This window comes from Colossoma macropomum, unplaced genomic scaffold (assembly GCF_904425465.1).
Source record: "Colossoma macropomum unplaced genomic scaffold, Colossoma_macropomum, whole genome shotgun sequence".
In the NCBI taxonomy this organism is placed as follows: domain Eukaryota; kingdom Metazoa; phylum Chordata; class Actinopteri; order Characiformes; family Serrasalmidae; genus Colossoma; species Colossoma macropomum.
Window position 1 is genome coordinate 30,591 of NW_023496038.1, and position 20,506 is coordinate 51,096.

General features: G+C 39.7%; 1 protein-coding gene across 1 annotated transcript in view; it reads right to left on the bottom strand.

Annotated features, from left to right (window-relative positions):
* Positions 1 to 6,621, bottom strand: part of mlphb (melanophilin b) — a 35,085-nt gene extending 28,464 nt beyond the window's left edge. Inside the window, exons 1-2 of the mRNA XM_036564725.1 lie at positions 6,535 to 6,621; positions 2,804 to 3,103 (exon numbers count right to left, since the gene is read on the bottom strand). Coding sequence (XP_036420618.1) covers positions 2,804 to 2,934 — 131 coding nt within the window. The 5' untranslated portion in view covers positions 2,935 to 3,103; positions 6,535 to 6,621. The remainder of the gene's footprint in view (positions 1 to 2,803; positions 3,104 to 6,534) is intronic.
* Between the last annotated feature and the right edge of the window lie 13,885 nt (positions 6,622 to 20,506).

The following is a 20,506-nucleotide window of genomic DNA, read 5'->3' on the forward strand; positions in this document are numbered from 1 at the left end:
ATTCATATTTCCACTTCAGCAGCTATGACTGTGAATGCTACGTGTGGTGACTTTTCTAGAGAACTGTGAGTCTTTGTTGGAGCAAATACTGAATTAAAATGAAATTTCCACCCATCTATTTTCAGCTCGTCTCTGCTCTGGAATGCGCTGTGAAAGAAGTGAGGCATAAACGTCATCATGTGATGTTGCTTGGCATGCTAAGTGGGACAAATCCTATTATCTCCTTTAAAATGAGTGGAATCTGGATGCACACACTCACTTCCTGTATAAAAATTCCAAGAGTGAGGAAAGACTACATTCAGTAAGATCACACAGCATGCAGGATAAAACAAAGCTCAGTGGTCCTGGCTATGTAACAGCCCCCCACTGTAATTACTGTCAGTCTTGGTTTAGTCTCATATTTAAATGATTTCAGGGCAGACTGGGTGCTGCTAACAGGTCCTGATCCATCTACAGTGTGAAGAAAAGCTTTGGAGTCTCCTTCACATTTTACGGAGGTCCTGACGTTTCTTTTGGTTTCTGGACAAACCAGGTTATGCTTTTTCCCTCTGTTGCTCACAAGTTCAAGTTTTATGCTTCTCACACCAGCTCATGTGGTCGCTGTGTTCACATTGGCAGAGTTGAATAAGAAGAATTCAGTACCTGGAACTGCCACACTGTTAGCCTCAAACACTGCTGTCTCCTCCTTCAGATACAAAGATATAAATAGGGCATTCGCAGAAGAGGGCGGTAAAACGGGCCGATTCCAGAATTCTAAACTGTGCTGTAACAGTCTTCACTCATTAATATTTATGCCCCCAAACTTTACATACACCAGCTCAGCGAAACAATGACAACAGAGCAGCAGCAATGAAAATGGCCGACTGTATGCAGAAATGCAGCTCCAGGCTGTGAAGGAACGTCGGCAATTTTCATTCCCTTCACCAGAACCAAACTTTCAGCAGCTGATGATCATCTTTAAACCAGGCAGAAGGGCTTCCTGTTCACAGCTTCTTAATAGAATGTTCTGTTCCACCTTAAATGCTACAGCCAGAATGTAACTGCAGAGCACCATTTAAGGTGGAACAGAAAATTCTCTAAACTAGCTGGCAAACAGGAACTTAAGCTCCCACATCTCTAACAGGATCTCAACAGCTTTAACTCAGAGCTGTTAGTTTCTCGGCTCATTTCACTCCGGACAGTTTCTCAAAGCTCAGACAACATCGAGCAGCTTCGCTTAGCATTTGACCCTGAAGAGGCGGAGATGCAGCTCCACATTTATTAGCAGTTTTAATCTGTTTGATCTGTTTCAGAGAGTCACCTCAGACAAAGAAGAATATCCTCAGGCCTCTGGAATTTACTGACCAACTCTTGTGGATCATGATCTTTTAAGATCATTAAGAGGACACAGAAGAAAGAAAAAAAAACAAATTACACCTGTCCTGTGTGACAGACATACAGTCAGGCCCATAAATATTTGGATTTATAAAAATATTTGCACTGATAAATGTTTATCTGTCTACCAAAGCATCCTGGCAACAAGACTAAATAATGAAGATGAGCTCACAGTGCAGGTTTTCTGCTTTAGAGGGTATTTACATCAGAATCAGGTGACAGTGTAGGAATCACAAACATTTTCATACAGAACACCCCCCCTTTGCATGATTCAACAGTTCTTTGCATACTGCAATCATGCAATGGTTAAAAGGTTTTATGTAGAACCATATACAACACATTCTCCAGCAATCTGAAGAACCCTTTCATGATGCAAAGAACCCTTTAATCATGCAAATGGTTCTTTGAGTGTTCATGGTTCTATATAAAACTATTTTCTTTACTACAGAACCTTTGAAGAATCATCATTTTTAAGTGTGTCGGAAGCAGAATGAGGAGTACTTTTTAAGAAAAGCTGGAAGTGCCTTTGTTAATGAACTCAGTGAGCTACAGTCTAAAAATCAATAATGTTGCTGCGCTGCTCAAGTCTAGATCATCTTTTGCACTAACATCACTGACGAGTCAGACTGGCAGCCGGAAACTCTCTCCGGTATTCCCAATGGGCAGTCCAAGCCTGAAGGGGCCCCATAAAAAAGACTGGGGGGCCAGTCGCCATGGGCTCCCCGTCACCATGAGCCCACTGCCCACCCTGCCCCCCTCTAGTTACACCACTGCTTGGAACAGCTGAAGGTAAAAGAGGAAGACAATGAGCAGCAGCAAGATAGATGAACACAATCAGAGACATCATAAACAAGCAAATTAAGAAGGCCTAAAGACCCAAAGACCCAAACAGAAGACTGGACATTCTGACAAACAATTTAGTCATCAGGAGTCAAAACCAACTGATGGCACTAAATAAATAATAAACAATTGTAATGCGTAAGTTTTACAGAAAAAAAAAACTTAGTTTTATTTAGACATTTTCCCAAAGGTGCTGAATATAAATAACACCGCTAAACTATTACTTAAAATAATAATAAGTTTGTAGTCAGCCCTTCTAATGAGGGAATTTGATAATTTTATTTTAACTGTATTTTATTTTAAGGTGCTTTCACTGCTGACACAGATGTTCACACAGCTTCTATAGTCTCCATAAAAAGCACTGACCAATAGAATGTGGAGCAGCTGCACTTGAGCCTAAGGTCACCATACCCAATGCCTATTGTGGGCTAGAGGGGTAAAAAGCCCCCCCAGCACTGGATGAGTTGGAGTGGCTTTTGTGATACAGAACTGATCATCCAATGCCATGATGCTCTCGTAGCTGAACGCCACAATGGAAGCTGCTGTCAACACACTTTTGGATATTTAGTGCAGTAAAGGGATGTCTTACCCAAGTCTGTCCTCTTCTTTTCTCCGGAGGTTGAAGTCCCTTTGGACCACCTGCCATACATGTCTGGCCTCGTCGTCTGTAAGTCTGGAGAGGTCCAGTTTTGTCTCATCACCAATTGTGGTCATCATCATAATTTTCAGTGAGTAGTGAGGAGACCTATGAAAGTATCGACAACTTTCAGTACGTCTTGTTTCTCCAGTACAGACCCACTTAAACTGGAGAACAGCACAGCGGCTTTAAGTTTCTCTGTGTGGAAGTGATCTGACCATAGGGCAGCTTTCGGTTCCACCTCACACTGACCTGTGTTTGAAGAAATGGGACAGAAAACAGTTGACTGAAGTAGGAGAGCATTAAGGGTCTGCGTGGTGTTATACTTTTAACAGGGACGCATCGATACCGAATACTGCTATCAGGTATTGGTCCGATACTGTGTTCATTTACTCACACTCATAAAAATTCACAGACACTAACAGTCTGATACTTGCTGTGATGTAAGCTGAGTGTGCACTGATGCACTAATGAACAGACACACAGAGTAGAGTTACTGACTCCGTCACAGTCGGATTTTAGACAGTTTACACACAATCACAACCGCTTCCCTGATATGGGTGGAGACACACAGGTCAGAGACATTTGCTACCAAAGTCCATTTATGAGACTTTAATCTGTTTGATTGAATAGAATAGTGAGAGATAAGCATTAATACAGTGATTTTTTTGAGACAGATGAGGATCAAAACTATGAAACCTGCTTTTCTGATGGGGAAAAAAAATCACTCCTCTCCACTGCAGCGTTGCTCAATCAGAGATCTCTAATGCAGCAGAGTGAGCTAATGCACTTCATTTAACATTAGATAGATTTAATGATTTAACTGTTAAGGTATGTTACACTCATTTACACTAACAGATATTTCATTCTAAGTACAACCCCATTTCCAAAAAAGTTGGCATGCTGTAAAAAATGTAAACAATGCAATGATATGCAAATCAATTAAACCCTATATTTCATTGAAAATGCTCCAAAGACAACTTATCAAATGTTGAAACTGAGAACTTTTATTGTTTTTTGAAAAATATTTGTCCATTTTTTATTTGATGCCAACAACACGTTCCAAAAAAGTTGAAACAGGGGCAAAAAAAGGCTGGTAAAGTTGTGTAACACTTAAAAAAAAACACCTGGTGGTTGATTGGCAACAGGTCAGTAACATGACTGGGTATAAAAAGAGCATCTCAGAGAGGCGGAGTCTTTCAGAAGTAAAGATGAGGAGGGGTTCACCACTCTGTGAAAGACTGCACCATCAAATAGTGCAACAATTCAAGAATAACGTTTCTCAACGTAAAATAGCAAAGAACTTTTGCTTTTTATCATCTACGGTACATAATATCATTAAAAGATTCAGAGAATCTGGAGAAATCTCTGTATGTAAGGGACAAGACCAAAAACCAGTATTTGCTGGCCGTGATCTTATGAGAGAGAGTGGGAGAGAGAGAGAGAGAGAGATTTTTAGATTTAACACATCTTTATTACATCAATATAATTACACCTTTATCACAACAGATTCATCCAGATATATGAAGTTAAAACACAGTTAAAACTTGAAGACTAGGTGAGAATCATCATCAACACAGCACAGTACATCACTCTGTCCCCACACATCGCTGAACACCTCTACCTGGTCTACCAGCCTATAATACTCATATTCCAATCCAATCCACTCTGCCATCAGCCACTTTAACATCAGCTCAGGATTCACACAGCCAGCACCTGTGGCCTTATTCTTCCTCATCTTCCATATAGCTAATTTTGCTCTCCCTATAATATAATTTAAAAGACACATTTTCTTCGGCTTCTGCCATGGAGAGAAATAGAGAGAAAGAGAGGGAGAGAGAGGGAGAGAGGCAGAGGGCAAGAGAGGGAGAGAGAGAAAGAGAGGGGGAGGGAGAGAAAGAGAGAGATAAGGAGAGGGAGAGAGGGAGAGAAAGAGACAGAAAGAGAGATAAAGAGAGGGAGAGAAAGAAAGAGAGAGGGAGAGAGAGGGAGAGAAAGAAAGAGAGAGGGAGAGGGAGTGAGAGAGAAATAGAGAGAAAGAGAGAGAGAAAGAGAGAGAGAGAGGGAGAGAGAAAGAGAGGGAAAGAGAGTGAGAGAGAGAAAGAGAGGGGGAGGGAGAGAAAGAGAGAGATAAGGAGAGGGAGAGAGAGGGAGAGAGAGACAGAAAGAGAGAGATAAAGAAAGGGAGAGAAAGAGAGAGAAAGAGAGAGAGGGAGAGAGAGAGAAAGAGAGAGAGGGAGAGAGAGAGAGAAAGAGAGAGAGGGAGAGAAAGAAAGAGAGAGAGGGAGAGGGAGAGAGAGGGACAGAGAAAGAGAGGGAGAGAGAGAGAGAAAGAGAGAGAGGGAGAGAAAGAAAGAGAGGGGGAGAGGGAGAGGGAGAGAGCAGCCGCTCAAGAAGTCATGGTAGAAACATTTTTCAAGCCCTACGTGAGCGAACAGATGACAAATATTGTTGCTTATTTGCAAAAATAAAATGTATTTATATTTATTTATACTTATGAATATTATGAGCTCATTGATTGTTCTGGCAAAATATTAGCTAGTTGTGTTTAAATATCAGTGCAAGTCAATGTAAAGGAAAGATGCTGAGGATGGTTAAAATAAGTTAATACATCCACTACAGTAAATTAAATATGTTCTGCAAAAATTTAGCAAAAATGTGCACAATTTCTTTTACATGTTGAAAAAATTAAATAAAAAATATAATAAAATATACCATAATAGGATTTGTTCAGGCCACATTTTAAGTTTTATCATTTTTTCAACATGTTAATCTCAGCAAATAAAAAGAAATTGTGCACTAAAACTTGCACACTAATACCACATTTATGTTCCCTGTACACGTTAAATATGTGAAATTCAGTGAATAAACATTGTGTATTAAAATGTGCAGAGGTGTCTCTACAGAGAATATGTACTTATTTTTGCTTAGAAAATCAACAGAACAGGGATGTGATTTCATTCATATGGAGTAGAACAAGTTAAAGCTGTTTCTCTCCTGGTGAAACAGAAAAATGTCAGACTGCAGAGGCTTTTAGTGCCTTCTTGAAGCAAAAAGGCTTTTGTGCATTTGACCTCTTTCAAAATGACAGATTTTTACATGCAAAATATTTTAATTAAGACTTTAACAAACACACCACATATCAGCCACTTTGAACCACTGACCAGCGTTTTTAACTTTCCCAGAGTCCTGACATTTTGCTTGGATGCCCTCTGAACTAACAAGTTCATCAGATATTCTTATATATTGAATAAAATAGTTGAGTAATTGTCCCAGAAGTGATTTTCTTTGGTTTAAGCTTAACTGTAAACCATTAAACACTCAATCACAGTAGGACACATGTGTCCTGTAAACAAAGACAAATATTTTCACCAATAACTATTCACTGAAGTGAAATAACCAAAATACAAAAACAGCTTCAAGTGTCATTTTCAGTTTCATATCAGGGTCAACTGAAAAAATATAAAACTCAGAGATTTTCATCAGAATAATTTATCCACAGGAAAGAGAGTTCAGTACCTAATTCACATAGTTCTGTGTAATAATCAGTAAATAAATAAATAAGTAAAACTAAATAAATAAAAGACCAATATGTGCTCAGTTTGTAAGACTAGTAGCACCAGTTCACCTGTTAGAATCTTTTAAACTGTATCTCTACAGCAAACACAAAGTACCATAGTTACCTGACGTCTGTCTGAGCCGCCTGACACAATCCTGTGTGAACTCAACCAGACGGTCTGAGCCAAAGAGGCAGAGAGCACTGCTTATCACATGTCCAATTAAGAGTGGAGGGAGGAGCCCAGTGAGTCCAAAAAGCCATCAGTTTTTTTTTTCTTGAAAAACATCTGACCAATCTTAAACAACACAAACATAAACAAATAAATCTCACTTTCCCAGAGTGGACAGTTTGCTAAAACGTAGTGACAGAATATCTGAACATACTGTACGTCCAGGATGGCTGCAGTCATGAGTTCTGTTTGTATGTCAGTGCAGTGTTACAGTGAAGGGTCTGGACACCAGGAGTCATATTACAGAAACATCTTAACTCTGAAGTCTGATGTGTTTAGTCTCCATGACAACTTCAGTATGGACTGAATTTCAGACAGTAGCTGTTCCAGAATAACAGTTCCTGACTTCATAATCTGATCATGAACTCCAGATAAGAAAACAGCATCACACAAACATCCTAACTAGACTAAACCTCCTAAATCCTGTCCTAACTTTAGGATGAACCCCAACAGGGTCCTCACTTCTGTTTAAGGTCCGTTTCTATGGTTTTTAGGCAGCTGAGTCAGCAGCATAGTTCACTACCAGCATAATGAGCTCCATTTATTCCTACTGTAAAACGCTGCTTTCACTGTGAGATGATTTTCTTTTCTAACTCTGCGTTTTAAAGATCTCAGACGCTGCAGACTCGATCTCCACCGCCCCTCTGATCACCTTCGTGTGTTAATGTTGATGATGAAATATTACAGTGATGGTGGTGAATAATGAGGAGACGGAGCTGAACGTGTGTCTGTTTATTAGGAGGAGTAACGTTAGCGCGCTCGGCTAAAGCGTTTGGAGAATGGAGACTGAAACTGGGGAGCGGCGACGCTCTGATAAACAGCAGGGGGCGCTCTCATAGTATTCACAACTCACAGTTTATCACTCTTTAGTTCTGTTTGACCTTTTTTACGTCAGTAACGACAGCTTAACTCACATTTTAACATTAGTTCGATTACTTGCTTCAGCTGTTGGTGAAACAGACATGACAGCTGACTGTCAGCTTCAATCGAGTAGGTTAAGATTTCCTAACTTGAGATGAGAAAAGATGCTGTAAGATCAGATAAAATTCCTAAATTAAGATCAGATTTGCTTCTATAATATGAATTATCCTATCTTGATCTGTCAGATCTTCACTTAAGACAGAAGGAGGAGTAGTTTCTTTAATACGGCCCACACGTTTTTTACACTATGAGTTTTTCAGTGTGAAACCCCCCCTGGTATTTAGGGGTCCCATGTTCTCTGTCTGCTAACTCTCTCTCCATAGAGGCGCTGATGCTTCAATGTCAGTAAATGTTTGTTTATCAGCTGTTCTTCTGTAGAGTCTCTGTTCTAGTGCGGTTCTGCACTCTTCCTCACATTAACTGAGATCTTCCTCGTCTCCTCTTCTGTAAAGTCTCTGTTCTAGTCTGGTTCTGCACTCTTCCTCACAGTAACTGAGATCTTCCTCGTCTCCTCTTCTGTAAAGTCTCTGTTCTAGTGCGGTTCTGCGCTCTTCCTCACATTAACTGAGATCTTCCTCGTCTCCTCTTCTGTAAAGTCTCTGTTCTAGTGCGGTTCTGCGCTCTTCCTCACATTAACTGAGATCTTCCTCGTCTCCTCTTCTGTAGAGTCTCTGTTCTAGTGCGGTTCTGCGCTCTTCCTCACATTAACTGAGATCTTCCTCGTCTCCTCTTTTGTAGAGTCTCTGTTCTAGTGCGGTTCTGCGCTCTTCCTCACATTAACTGAGATCTTCCTCGTCTCCTCTTCTGTAAAGTCTCTGTTCTAGTGCGGTTCTGCGCTCTTCCTCACATTAACTGAGATCTTCCTCGTCTCCTCTTCTGTAGAGTCTCTGTTCTAGTGCGGTTCTGCGCTCTTCCTCACAGTAACTGAGATCTTCCTCGTCTCCTCTTCTGTAGAGTCTCTGTTCTAGTGCGGTTCTGCGCTCTTCCTCACAGTAACTGAGATCTTCCTCGTCTCCTCTTCTGTAGAGTCTCTGTTCTAGTGCGGTTCTGCGCTCTTCCTCACATTAACTGAGATCTTCCTCGTCTCCTCTTCTGTCTTCAGTGTGAGAAATGAGGAACAGTCACTCTTCACTCCAAACTCTTGGGAAACTGGGCGAGTTTTCAGATTTACAGATCTGCTGCAGCTCATTGTAAAGTTTTTCAGAGGAATCCGGGCAGAGTTACAGTTTCTAGGCTATGAAGGACCAACTCTGCTACAGCGCCACCCTGAGGCAGAGCGGTGCTGCAGCTCTAGTTAATTTAGAACACCAAAGACAGAAGCTGATTGTGGGGGAAGCAGATAAACAATGAGCTTCACTGAATCTGGATGTGAGCGTCTGTTTTTCCCCAATGGATGGAATGACATCATCATAAGTTTATTTTCAGATACCCCCGAAAGTTTTGATTTTGAGACATTCAGGGGGTCCATGAGGTTAAATATAAGGTTAGAACCCCCAGCACCCCCTGTTTTTCACACCTTCACACCTTGGTTTTGAAACCAAACGACACCTGCAGTGCTCCAAGACCTCGATAGTGTCACCAGCTTGATAAGAAGTCAGAGTCTGCTGACACAGAAGGAGCTTCTTCAGAAATTTTTTTGATACATGCAGCAGTGGTAGCTGAATAGTAATTGTACTTTGATTCCAGAATTCCGAACGGCCTGGGAAGTTCTGGACCAGCAGAGAAGGACGTTCTGCAGGTTTCTATCAGGTAGTCTTTGGGGTCTGATTGAGGTACCTGAAAAGGCTTGTTGAAGCTGAACTGTTGTTATGCTCATTAGAGGCATGTGTGTGTATGTGTTGTCAGGATGCTTTCATGCCTACATTGTTCAGTGCAGACCAATCAAATTTTTTTCTTCAGTTCAGTTCATTTTGACAAGTGTGAACACTCTACCCATCTCCATTCACACCAAAAAACTAAACCAGGGTCTGCCAGAAATCACAGGTCTCGGCCCCCTTACAAATGAGTTCTGGTTCAGTTTTGTTCAGGTGCTGGTGGGGCTGCATTTATCTGATTGTCCCAAACAACAGAATTCATCATCAGAGCATGTTGTCTTCTGACATCACAACAGCACTGCACTGTCTGCACAATTAAACTAACATTTGACCTTTAAAAGACTCTCATATCATTCTTACAGCACAAGCTGCTAATAATAACAGCAGATGAGTAAAATAATTAATAAAATAATAGCAAAGCAGTGCATATGATTTTAGCCTTTGATGGATCATGGAATAATTGTTTGGTCAAGCGTCAGCAGCCTGGGGTGTGTTTCCCAAACAACACAAGTCACCTCTGAATCGATGGATCCAACATCAATGCGATAGATCGTTGAACTAACCAACATTCAGCCAATGACTGTTTCCCAAAAACATCGCAGCTCAGTCGGACCACAGCAGCCTGAGCCACGTTAGTTGGAACCATGGTCAGCTGTGTCTTTAATGGAATTTGCAGCAAATAAACTGCCAGAATGGCATTAAACTATAGCCTAACTTGTGCAAAGAAAATATAACTTTCTGTATGATGAACAAGAGCAAAAATTACATGTTATTTAGACCTATGAAAGTAAAATTACTTCCAGTGAGTGTATCAGTCTACGCCACAGCGTTGAGATTGGGCTACATGTATTTATGTTTTGATTTAGTAACTTAAAATATTAACTTTGTTTTTTTGCAAGAAATATTGTTTCAAATGTAAATAATGTCATTTCCATTGTAAAAATCCACTGGCTAAAGACAAGACAAGTGCAGTTTGGACACACAGTCACTGTCGCTGGATGTGTTAACCCACTACATTGTGTTAACGCTGGAGAAAGCAGACGTCAGACGATGGCCTACACAGGAGCTGAACTCTGTGTGCGTTGCTCATACCTCACTTTACCAGGTGAGCTTCTTATAAGAGAACCGTCTAAGAGAACCAATAGACGCAGTATTATTTAAGAGCAAGACTGTGAACAAAACACTCAAACTTCTTAGTGTTTGTCTTGTTCAATTCAAACATCCAGAATTGATGATAGTCACCAGCAACTACAGCTCTAACCACAGATCTACAGCTGTAGTTTAAACTTTACAGTTTAATCTGGGCCTGAAGTGCACCATGCCTGATTTTCCACAATGTGAAGTGATTCTCTGGGTCAGGATCTTGATTGGATAGTGTGGATGATCTGTAGTGGGGGAGGAGAAACGAGTGAATCTTTAGCTCCCAGATCAAACTCTAGCGTGATCAGAGAGCCTCAGATTTTATCAAACGTTTGATATTTACGGCTCTAAATGTTCACGAGTCCTGTAGTGTGAGACCGTCAGAGACGAACTCAGTGAGAGATTCAAACAGCCAATCAGAAATGTGTGCATGAACAGCAGAGTGGAAACATCGGAGCTGTCTGTAAAACACAGGCAGATAAGAGCAGATATGTCATGATTATAATGTTTATCATGTTTATGTTGATCCAGATCAGCTCGCTCTCTTTACAGTTTCAGCTCAGCTGCTAGTTTGTAGTGAAATATATTTCTCCAGCTCTCACAGTATCAGCGCTTCTCACCACATATTCATTCCCAGTTTATTACACATAAAAGCTCAAACAGATCCAGTCAGTTCAGCTCTGCAGCTTTAATCTAAACCAAGTACTATAAAGTTTAGTCCATGTCTCAGTTGCTCTTTGTCTTTTCTGGTGTTCCAGTTTCTTCCAGTCTGTTCTGTGTGTCTCCCTGCCTGCAGCTTCATTTCTAAATGTCATCACATTAAGGCCTGTTAACATGCCGCCATGATGGACAGAACAGCGCACACACGGGGCTGAACACTCCGTCACTCTTGTTAGGGACACAGGGAGGTTTGCAGGCTAGCAGAGACTGAGAAACTCCAGCTTTCCTTTTGTAAAGATTATGCAACAGAAAGGAAAGAAGATATGGGAGACATGGGTTTGGGGTTTAGGGGTTTGGAGGGGGTTGTTGGGTAGAGGGGTAAGTGAAAAAAAGATTTCTACGATAGAGAAAGAAATTAATATAAACTGTTTGCAACTATAAAAAATATCTGGATTATCAGTTACATCATCATCCATGTTTCCCCAGTTGTCCAGAAAATGCTCAGTGTGTTGCACACTAGCAACATCTGCTGGTCATGCATTGTAAAGAAACAACAATGGAAACAATTAAAATCCAAACATTTTCTATTGAAGTTTAGTCCTTATTGTCTGAACATTTCTACACACTCCAGTGTTTGTATGTTTAAAAGTTTCTGAAATCAAGAGTATTAACAGAGTTTGTCCCTCAGCCTCTACTCTTCTGGGGAGGCTTTACACTGGATGTTGGAACATTGCTGTGAAGATTTGATTGAGCATTAGTGAGGTCAGCCACTTAGTGGCTGCCCCTGCTGGTGGAAGCTTTTGTAGCATGGTGAGTGTTTGCCAAATTGTACAACTGATGTTGGAAATATTGTTTCCAACAGTGAGATTTTTTTTAAGGATTTTAAAAATAAAATGTTAACAGAATCAAACTTTAGAAATTAACTGACTAAATTAGCCAGATATTTTTCCACCATCCCATCGTTTTCATTCTTTTTTCTTCATTTCCACTCAGAGACTCTGTGTATTACTGAATTTACATGCACACCTTTGACAGGAAATTCAGATTTTATGTCTAATGAGTACATTAATGAGTAATTACTGTCCAGCTCAACATGACAAGGGGCCATAAATAAGCTTCTGAATAAGTAGTGTTACTTCTAAAGTGGGAGAGTCGTTTCCAGAATGTAATAAATCAATGCACATTGTCATATTTTCCCATGCTGGTAGTTCCTTCTGTTCTACATTCACAGTTTTTCCAGTCATGAATATGTACAGTGACATATGAAGTTTAATGGTAGTCATGGTAACCAGGATCAGCGTTAAAAACATGAGCTGTTGGTTAGTGAACCCATCAATGGAGTGCATTGTTGAATCATCTTGCTTCATCACTGAATCATCGCAGGCCACAGCTGGCACTGAGAATGGAGGACGTGATGTATCATGAGCTGCTGAGGAGGCCATTTGCCAAGAACTGCTGCAGAATTTTTCGTGCTTGACTAAGAGAGAGAGACAGAAAAATGATCTGCAACTGTCTGATTTTTCTTTATTCTTTATGTTTCTTGAAATGTTTTAATAGTTTAACTATTTTTATGATTTGAAAAGGCAGAACAGTGTAAAATGAGTGAAAAGTGATAAAACGGGAAACGTGACCTCATAAAATTTAAATTCACAAATGTTAACATAGTCATGCAAATTCTTTAAAATTACACTCATCACAGTTTTGGCAGAAAAATATATTTAGACTCAATAAACGTACAAGTGCTAAATTGTAGTTTGGCCCTGAAAGTGTAACAGGAGTGGAATGTGGAGAGTAGATTATTTGTCCTCAGTGGAGGAAGAAAATCTAAAATGAAAATCAGCTGAACAAGCAGAAAGGGAGATTTATAGAAAGAAGTGGATAAAAGAAATGTGTTTTGCAGATGCTGCACACAGCTGCTCGCCATCTCTGAATGAATCAGCTTCCTTCGATTTGGATCCGTCTTAGAGAGAGATTTGATTAAAGGACCGATGGAATATCATCTGAAGTGGATCAGCCTTCAGTCACTCTGCGTGAGACACTTTTCTCCCAAATGTAGACATTGTACATATTTTTAAAGCATCCAACCACAAGACATTTACAGGTTTAAGCTTTTCTAGTATTGCTGATATACAACCCTGTTTCCAAAAAAGTTGGGATGCTGTGTGAAGTGTAAATAAAAACAGAATGCAATGATGTGCAAATCATTTAAACCCCATATTTAATTGAAACTAGTACAAAGACAACAAATCAAATATTGATGTTAATGTAAATATTCTCTTGAAAAATATATGATCATTTTGAATTGTTGCCAGCAACACATCCCAAAAATGTGTACAACAACACTCTGTAAGCATTTGGGAACTGAGGAGACACTGCTGTAGTTTGTGAAATGTTTTCCATTCTTGTTTGAGACAGGATTTCAGCTGCTTAACCATTCGGGGGCTTATTTGCTGTATTTTTCATTTCAAAACGTGCCAGATGTTTTCAAAGAGTGACAGGTGTGGACTGCAGGCAGGTCAGTTTAGCACCTGGACTCTTTGAATATGGAGCAATGCTGCTGTAATACATGCAGAATGTGGTTTGGCATCGTCTTGCTGAAATAATTAAGGTCTACCTTGAAAAAGACGTCGTCTGGATGGCAGCATATGTTGCCAAAACATGTATATATTACTCAGCATTAATGGCGCCTTCACAGATGAGCACGTCACCCATGCCATGTGCTCTAATGCCCCCCTATACCATCATGAATACTGGCTTTTGAACTGTGCACTGATAACAAGCTGAGTGGTCTTCAGCCTGGAGGACACAGTGTCCATGATTTTCAATATGAATTTCAAATGTTGATTCGTCAGACCACAGGACACTTTTCCACTTCCTCTCAGTCCATTTTAAATGAGCTCAGGCCCAGAGAAAGTGGCAGCATTTCTGGATCCTGTTTATATTTGGTTTCTTCTTTGTGTTTTAGAGTTTTAACAGCATTTGTGGATGCAGTGATGAACTGTTTTCACAGACAGTGGTTTTCTGAAGTGTTCCTCAGCCCATGCAGTGATTTCCACTACAGAATCGTGTCTGTTTTTAATGCAGTGCCACCTGAGAGCCCAAAGATCACGGCCAGCAAATACTGGTTTTTGGCCTTGTCCCTTACATACAGAGATTTCTCCAGATTCTCTTTTAATGATAGTCTTTTAATGATATTATGTACCATAGATGATGAAACCCCCAAAATTCTTGCTATTTTTGATAGCTTTCACAGAGTGGTGAACTCCTCCCCATCTTTACTTCTGAAAGACGTAGCCTCTCTGAGATGCTCTTTTTAGACCTAATTATGCCTATTATGTTTTTTTTTCAGCATTTCACAACTTTACCAGTCTTTTGTTGCCTCGTCCCAATTGTTTTGATAAAAATTAATAATAACAATAACAATCCTGTCTTGCTTTCTTAAAGTAAATGTTGCTCTTTCCGGTATTTACCAACTTGTTTGTCTGCTCATGGCTGCACTTTAAGTCCCCATCACAGCAACATAATGGAAACTGGCATCTTTACTATGTTTGTGAGTGCTCGGTTTTCTTTGACTAGAGATCATTTTGGTTTTGTTCATGTTTGTATGAGGCTAAAGGGACAAAAATCCTCCATGACATTAAATATTTTAGACAGAAACAGGGGCTCCACAGGAATTTGTGAAAGCACAGCTTCCCTGCCGGAGTTCTGCAGCATGTTGACTGAACTGGACTCGTTTCTTCTGCTGCACCTGAATAGGTGAACTTTAACCTCTGTAGAGCTGTGTGGCATCTGTGATGTGGTAATAAGGACTGATGTGCTGTGATTGAGAACACTTGTTCTGGATCTGGAGAAGTGGAGTGGTCAGGGAGGCTGTTTCTTTCTCCTCCTGCCTCCTCCACCATGTTATGACCTCCAGACTGGAGTCCATACTGTTGGAATGTAAGCTGCAGTCTGAGCAGAGTCAGCCCAATGGCCCAGCCTGCCTGATGATGTCATGGTGCTCGGACACCTCAGCCTGAGTGAGTGAGACTCGGAAGATGAAATTTCCATTAAGGGTGAGACTCAAATTTAGCCTGTTTGGTTTGCTTCATGTAGTAATGAAACCTTTTTGTGTTAAATTTCAAATCTGGTGGTGATTCTGAGTGTTTACTAATTTATCTGTCTATTCAAAAGGGAAAAAAGCTGGTTTATACTTTAACTGTATAAAAGAGCAGGTTTTTCCTCAAAGCCTTTTCTTTAGTGTGATATTGTAGCGTTCTGTTACTGACTTGACTTTGGAGGCATGGCTATGCAAATGCTCACACGCAAAGGCTCATGGTATGTGCCCACCCTCCAACAAGGAGACTAATTGTGTGTTTCTTGTTGTTGTATGTTAGTTGTGGTTATGTATATTTGTTTCTTGTGTTATTGTGTGTTAGGGTGTGGGTTTAGTTGGGGATTTTGTGGGGGGGGGTGATCACTGTTGGAGTGAAGTGTGTGGCTAGTAGTGACAACCCGCACAAATTTAGTGTTCTGTATGTTCTGGATTCTGCTGGTGTGTTCAATAAAGGGCACTCTTTGCAGCAGAATCATGACTTTCTTTGTATTTCTACTGATGCAACAATGTGAAAGAATTCATTGTTGCTCATAAACATCCTGTTCTGTTAGAATGTAAACAGTACCCAATCAGATGCTGTTATTAGGCAGATTACAGCCATAAGGGCCACTTTCAGTTAGGCGTCTCATATATATCCAAGACATTCATATGTAGATTAAAGTTTATATTTATTTGTTTCATTCTTTCTCTCTCGGGTTTTATCCTGCTAATTTCTTTCTTTAACCCTCCGGGGTCGACAGATGTGCTGACACGTTAAATTAGATGTTTTTCAGTGTTTCTATTAATATCTTTGTGATGATCCAGCTCAGAAATCCAGTTCAAACACTTCCTGAATCTGTAGTCGCCCTTTCCATTCCATCTTATCACAAGATCATACGAGACTCACATCCGGAGTTATGAGCCTACGAAGAGGGGCTGAGATACACGTCATCTGCCTCTCACCGTGTGGAACTGGTGGATTCGTGCACCCAACTTCCAGCTTGTTCTTCCTAACGAGTCCATGTGTTAATCCAGTAGAGAGATTTTGTCCAGTCACTGGTACACTCTTATAGTTGTACCAAAAATGACAACACTGGATTCTCTCCCCACCAGCTTACATTTGGCAGACAACCAAGCCTTCCCATTGACCTTTCCTTTGGTTTAACCAATGTAAGGCCTAGAAAAGAGTCACATTAGCAACATGTGAAGAGATTACAGGACAGCCTTTGGGAGAGTTATAAGCTGGCTGTCAAACAGTGAGAAGGTAGCACAGAGAAAAATACTGAGGTATGATATAATGTCAGAGATCAAGGTCAAGGTGATCGGGTGCTTGTGAGGAATGTTGGTCTTTGAGGCAAATACAAGTCGGCAGACAGCTGGATTCAAATGACATACAGAAACGTGAAGCAGACTAACAACACAAGGTTCTACATTATAGACTTGAGTGTCGTCATTCTGCTTCAAAACTCTGTATATGATTTGACTCCACCTGTCTGTCAACTCGTGTTTGCCTCAAAGACTGATCTACCAAATCATTCTTCAGATGAGATGGAGGAGGGCTTTTACCCCATTCCTGCATGTGAGGCGTTTAAGTACCACTCCCCTCGTCCTACAACCTGGATAGAGACCAATCAGATTCCCACTGAGAGAGACCCAGTATCAGAAACTCATGGAAACTTGTCACACTCTAAATCAAGTGCCTCAGACATTCAGCCTGACATGGAGCCCAGTGTAAATAACTCTTTACAGAACAAGTCTCAAAGTGCTTTACAACACTTTAAAATACAAAATTCAAAAAGCAACAAACACAGAAAAATATTAAAATCCTCAGCAACGCAGTTCAAAAGCTACTAAAAGCAAGAGAATCAAAATAAATCTTTAAACGTTTATTATTCCAGAGTTTTGGACCATAAGCTGTAAAAGCCCAGTCACCCTTTGATTTGATTTGGTTTGAGGGACAGCTGGTAGTCCCTGGTTTGAAGAGTTCTCATGTTATTAAGGGGACACAAGATCTCAGTGCTGTATACTCATTATGTAAAGCCTGACAGATGAGCATGACTATTTTAAAATCTATTCTGTAGCTTACAGGCTCAGTGGAGAGAGGCCAGCACTGGTGTAATATGCTACTTGCATTTTGTCCTGGTGAAACGATTTTGAATAAGCTGAAGATGAGTCATGTTTCTCTGACTCAGACAGGAGAACACAGCGGTACAGTACTCCAAACAGGCAGAGACGAAGGCATGAATGACTTTCCTAATGTCTGAAAAGGGAAGAACATTTCTGATGGTTCTGAGTTTGAAAAAGCCTCTTGATATGATTGTTTACTGGAAACGGTAGGACAAATCGTAATTCAAGATTGGGTTGTATAATGTCTAACTCCCTGAGTATCTGGAGTAAAGTAGAGAGGTTTATGGGTGTTCCACTCCAAATCTTTTACAGACTCCTTTATGGAATAATTTCAAGATTTTGATTGGGAGTTAACCATTTTGTAATTCTTTTTGGTCCTCCCAAGGTATAAATACAGTAGAAGACGAGTGGTTTACTGTCATTCAGGAGCTTCAGATGCTTTTTCAATCTTCCAGCTTCTTCATACTTTGTTTATTTACAACTTCCTTCTGCACTTCGAGCCTATGGAGTTCCCTGGGGCAGCACTCTCAGCTCTTACCCCTTGCTAGACTGGATAAGACCTCTGGACAATCTGAGGGGCAGAGTATTGTTTATTTACAAAATGTCAGTAGACCATCATATAAAGCAGTTGGCAGTCTGGGAATGTTCAAAGTAGCAGATATATGACCTCGACAGCAGATATATTATCTAAAGTACCTGATCTCAGTGATCAACTGTTGACCACGTTTATGTCTTTTAAATGATGACTCTGCTCTTCAGTTTTCTTCGATTCAACGAAGGTTGTTGATGGCAGGTTTTACAGCCACCAAGAAAACTGTCTTGCAACTTTGGATTGCCCCACAACTTTCAGCTATGAAGTTCTGGATATCTAGTTTTCAAAATGTAGTTCAGATGAAATCTCTTACAGCAAAGCTTAACGAGGCAAAACAGTCAACAATAAGAAACTGGGAGAATTTATAAGACTCTATTCAAGAACTTTAGTTTATTATTATATTATGTGATGTTTAGTTGTGTAGTTGCTTATATATTGTCTTTGCTTTATTTTTGATTTGTATGTAATCCTAAAATGTATGACACCGTCCTGCCTTCCCCTCCCCTTACCTCTCCCCACCTTCATTGATGCAAAATGCAATAAGAAGTTGATCACAAAAAAAAGCTTCTTGATGTGCACAGTTAAGCTGAGTTAGGGGTCAATGGTCACACTCAGATTTCTCACAAGGGGCTTAGCCTTTAAACCAGCATAAACAAGAGATATGTATATATATGTATGTATATATATATATATATATATATATATATATATATATATATATATATATATATACAGTATCTTCACCAGTTGTCTAAAAGCTATCAAAATCTGAAATCTGCAGCAGATTTTGGACATACTGGACAGACTGGAGTGGGACTGTATTCACCACCTAGCAGGGCCTATTTGAATTTTTACTGCTTCCCTTCAGAATAACATAGCATCATTCCAACTGGTGATGGAAACCATGTTGGCCAAACTTCGAGGGAGGCAGAATACAAAGTTTTCAGATTCAGCAGTTAATCTGACACACAGTGTGAATGAGTGAAAAGACCAGAACTGGAACCGTGGCTCGGTAACATCTATTTGTTTTTGGCTTTTTTCTTTTTTGGTTTTCTTTGTTGGGAATCATATTTTCCTCAGACACGTCTAATAACCATGAATTACGTTTCAAATATTTCACTTTTTAAAAATTTGAGTGAAGATGCACAAACACCACCAACATTAGTCATGAGTGACTGACCACGTCTGCAGGGATGTTCTGATCTGCCTCACTTTGTGGCTTCTGTGTATTCTGTTTTTCTGCCTGCTGAAAAAATCATAGATAACATGATGGTGACTCAGAGTCACTAATGATATTCTGTGTTTGTCCTGATGGGCTGATATCGCAGTGTAATGGACTCTAACGGTTACAGGTGTCCTGGGACTGATAGCAGATACATCTGATGGTTTCCTAACGGGATCCAGGAAACTAGTGGTCTTTAATGGTAACCATTAAGCCTGTTCCCATTAGAAAGCAATCAGGTGGTTCTAATGGCCTTTTTACAGCAGGGGATACACATTGAACAGTAGGTGACCAAAGTTTAACTAAGTCATCCTAATGCTGAGATTCAGACCAATTTTTAATCTTAATTGTTTTCTATACTGAAATATTAAACATATATAGAACTTTTCTAATATATGCTAACATGTGACCTCTCACCTTCACTCTGCTGCCTCTGGTGGTGAAAATGCAAACTGCAGTCGTAAGACAACCAAACATTTCTTTAGCCACTGTAGCCATCCTAATATCACTACTACCCACATGGAAAAAATATATATTCTAAATGTATTTATCAAACATATTTTTGTGTATGATATTATAAAATGTAAAAATTATATTTCCTAAATATATATTTAAAACACATTTATTAGTATTAGTTATTATGTGTTCAGTTGTGTGTAATAAAGGTTACAGATGTAACTAAACATTCTTCTGTGATCTGCACTGTACTTTACATTAAGCATGTACGTCTGCAGTCAGACTCTCACACACAATGTATTTCACATAAACAAGATATCAGATCATAACTGCATTTTCACAGAGTATCAATACCCACAACACTCGCTTCTGTCCTGATAAAGGATCATTAGATCATATTTAAAATGAAGATACTGGAACACAAATTCATTTCTAAAGGTATCAGACAGTGAAGAGTGTCAGACAGGATTCTGGACATTTTCATACATTTTCAAATGAATTTGATAAACACATTTACATAGTTATTTTTGTATGGTACATTTCTATGAGTAATATTTCCCCATACATTTTTAAATAAATGTATTTTAAAATATCGCTGCTGTCAGAACAAAACCTTGTATCTCCTTTTTTGTCGTTTTCAGTTTTCGACCTAATCTGAAAGTACCTCTTGTCCTTTACATTGTGTGTAAATATCATGATGAATGGACCAAAAGAAATGAGCCACAATTACTCTAAAAAAGGTCGGGTTCCATTGACTTACATTAAAAATAAAGTATGTTTTTTCCTTCTCCTGTAAAGTTACCGTTTTGGAGATACAAGGTTTCGTTCTGACAGCAGTGATATATTTGGTTTATATGGCA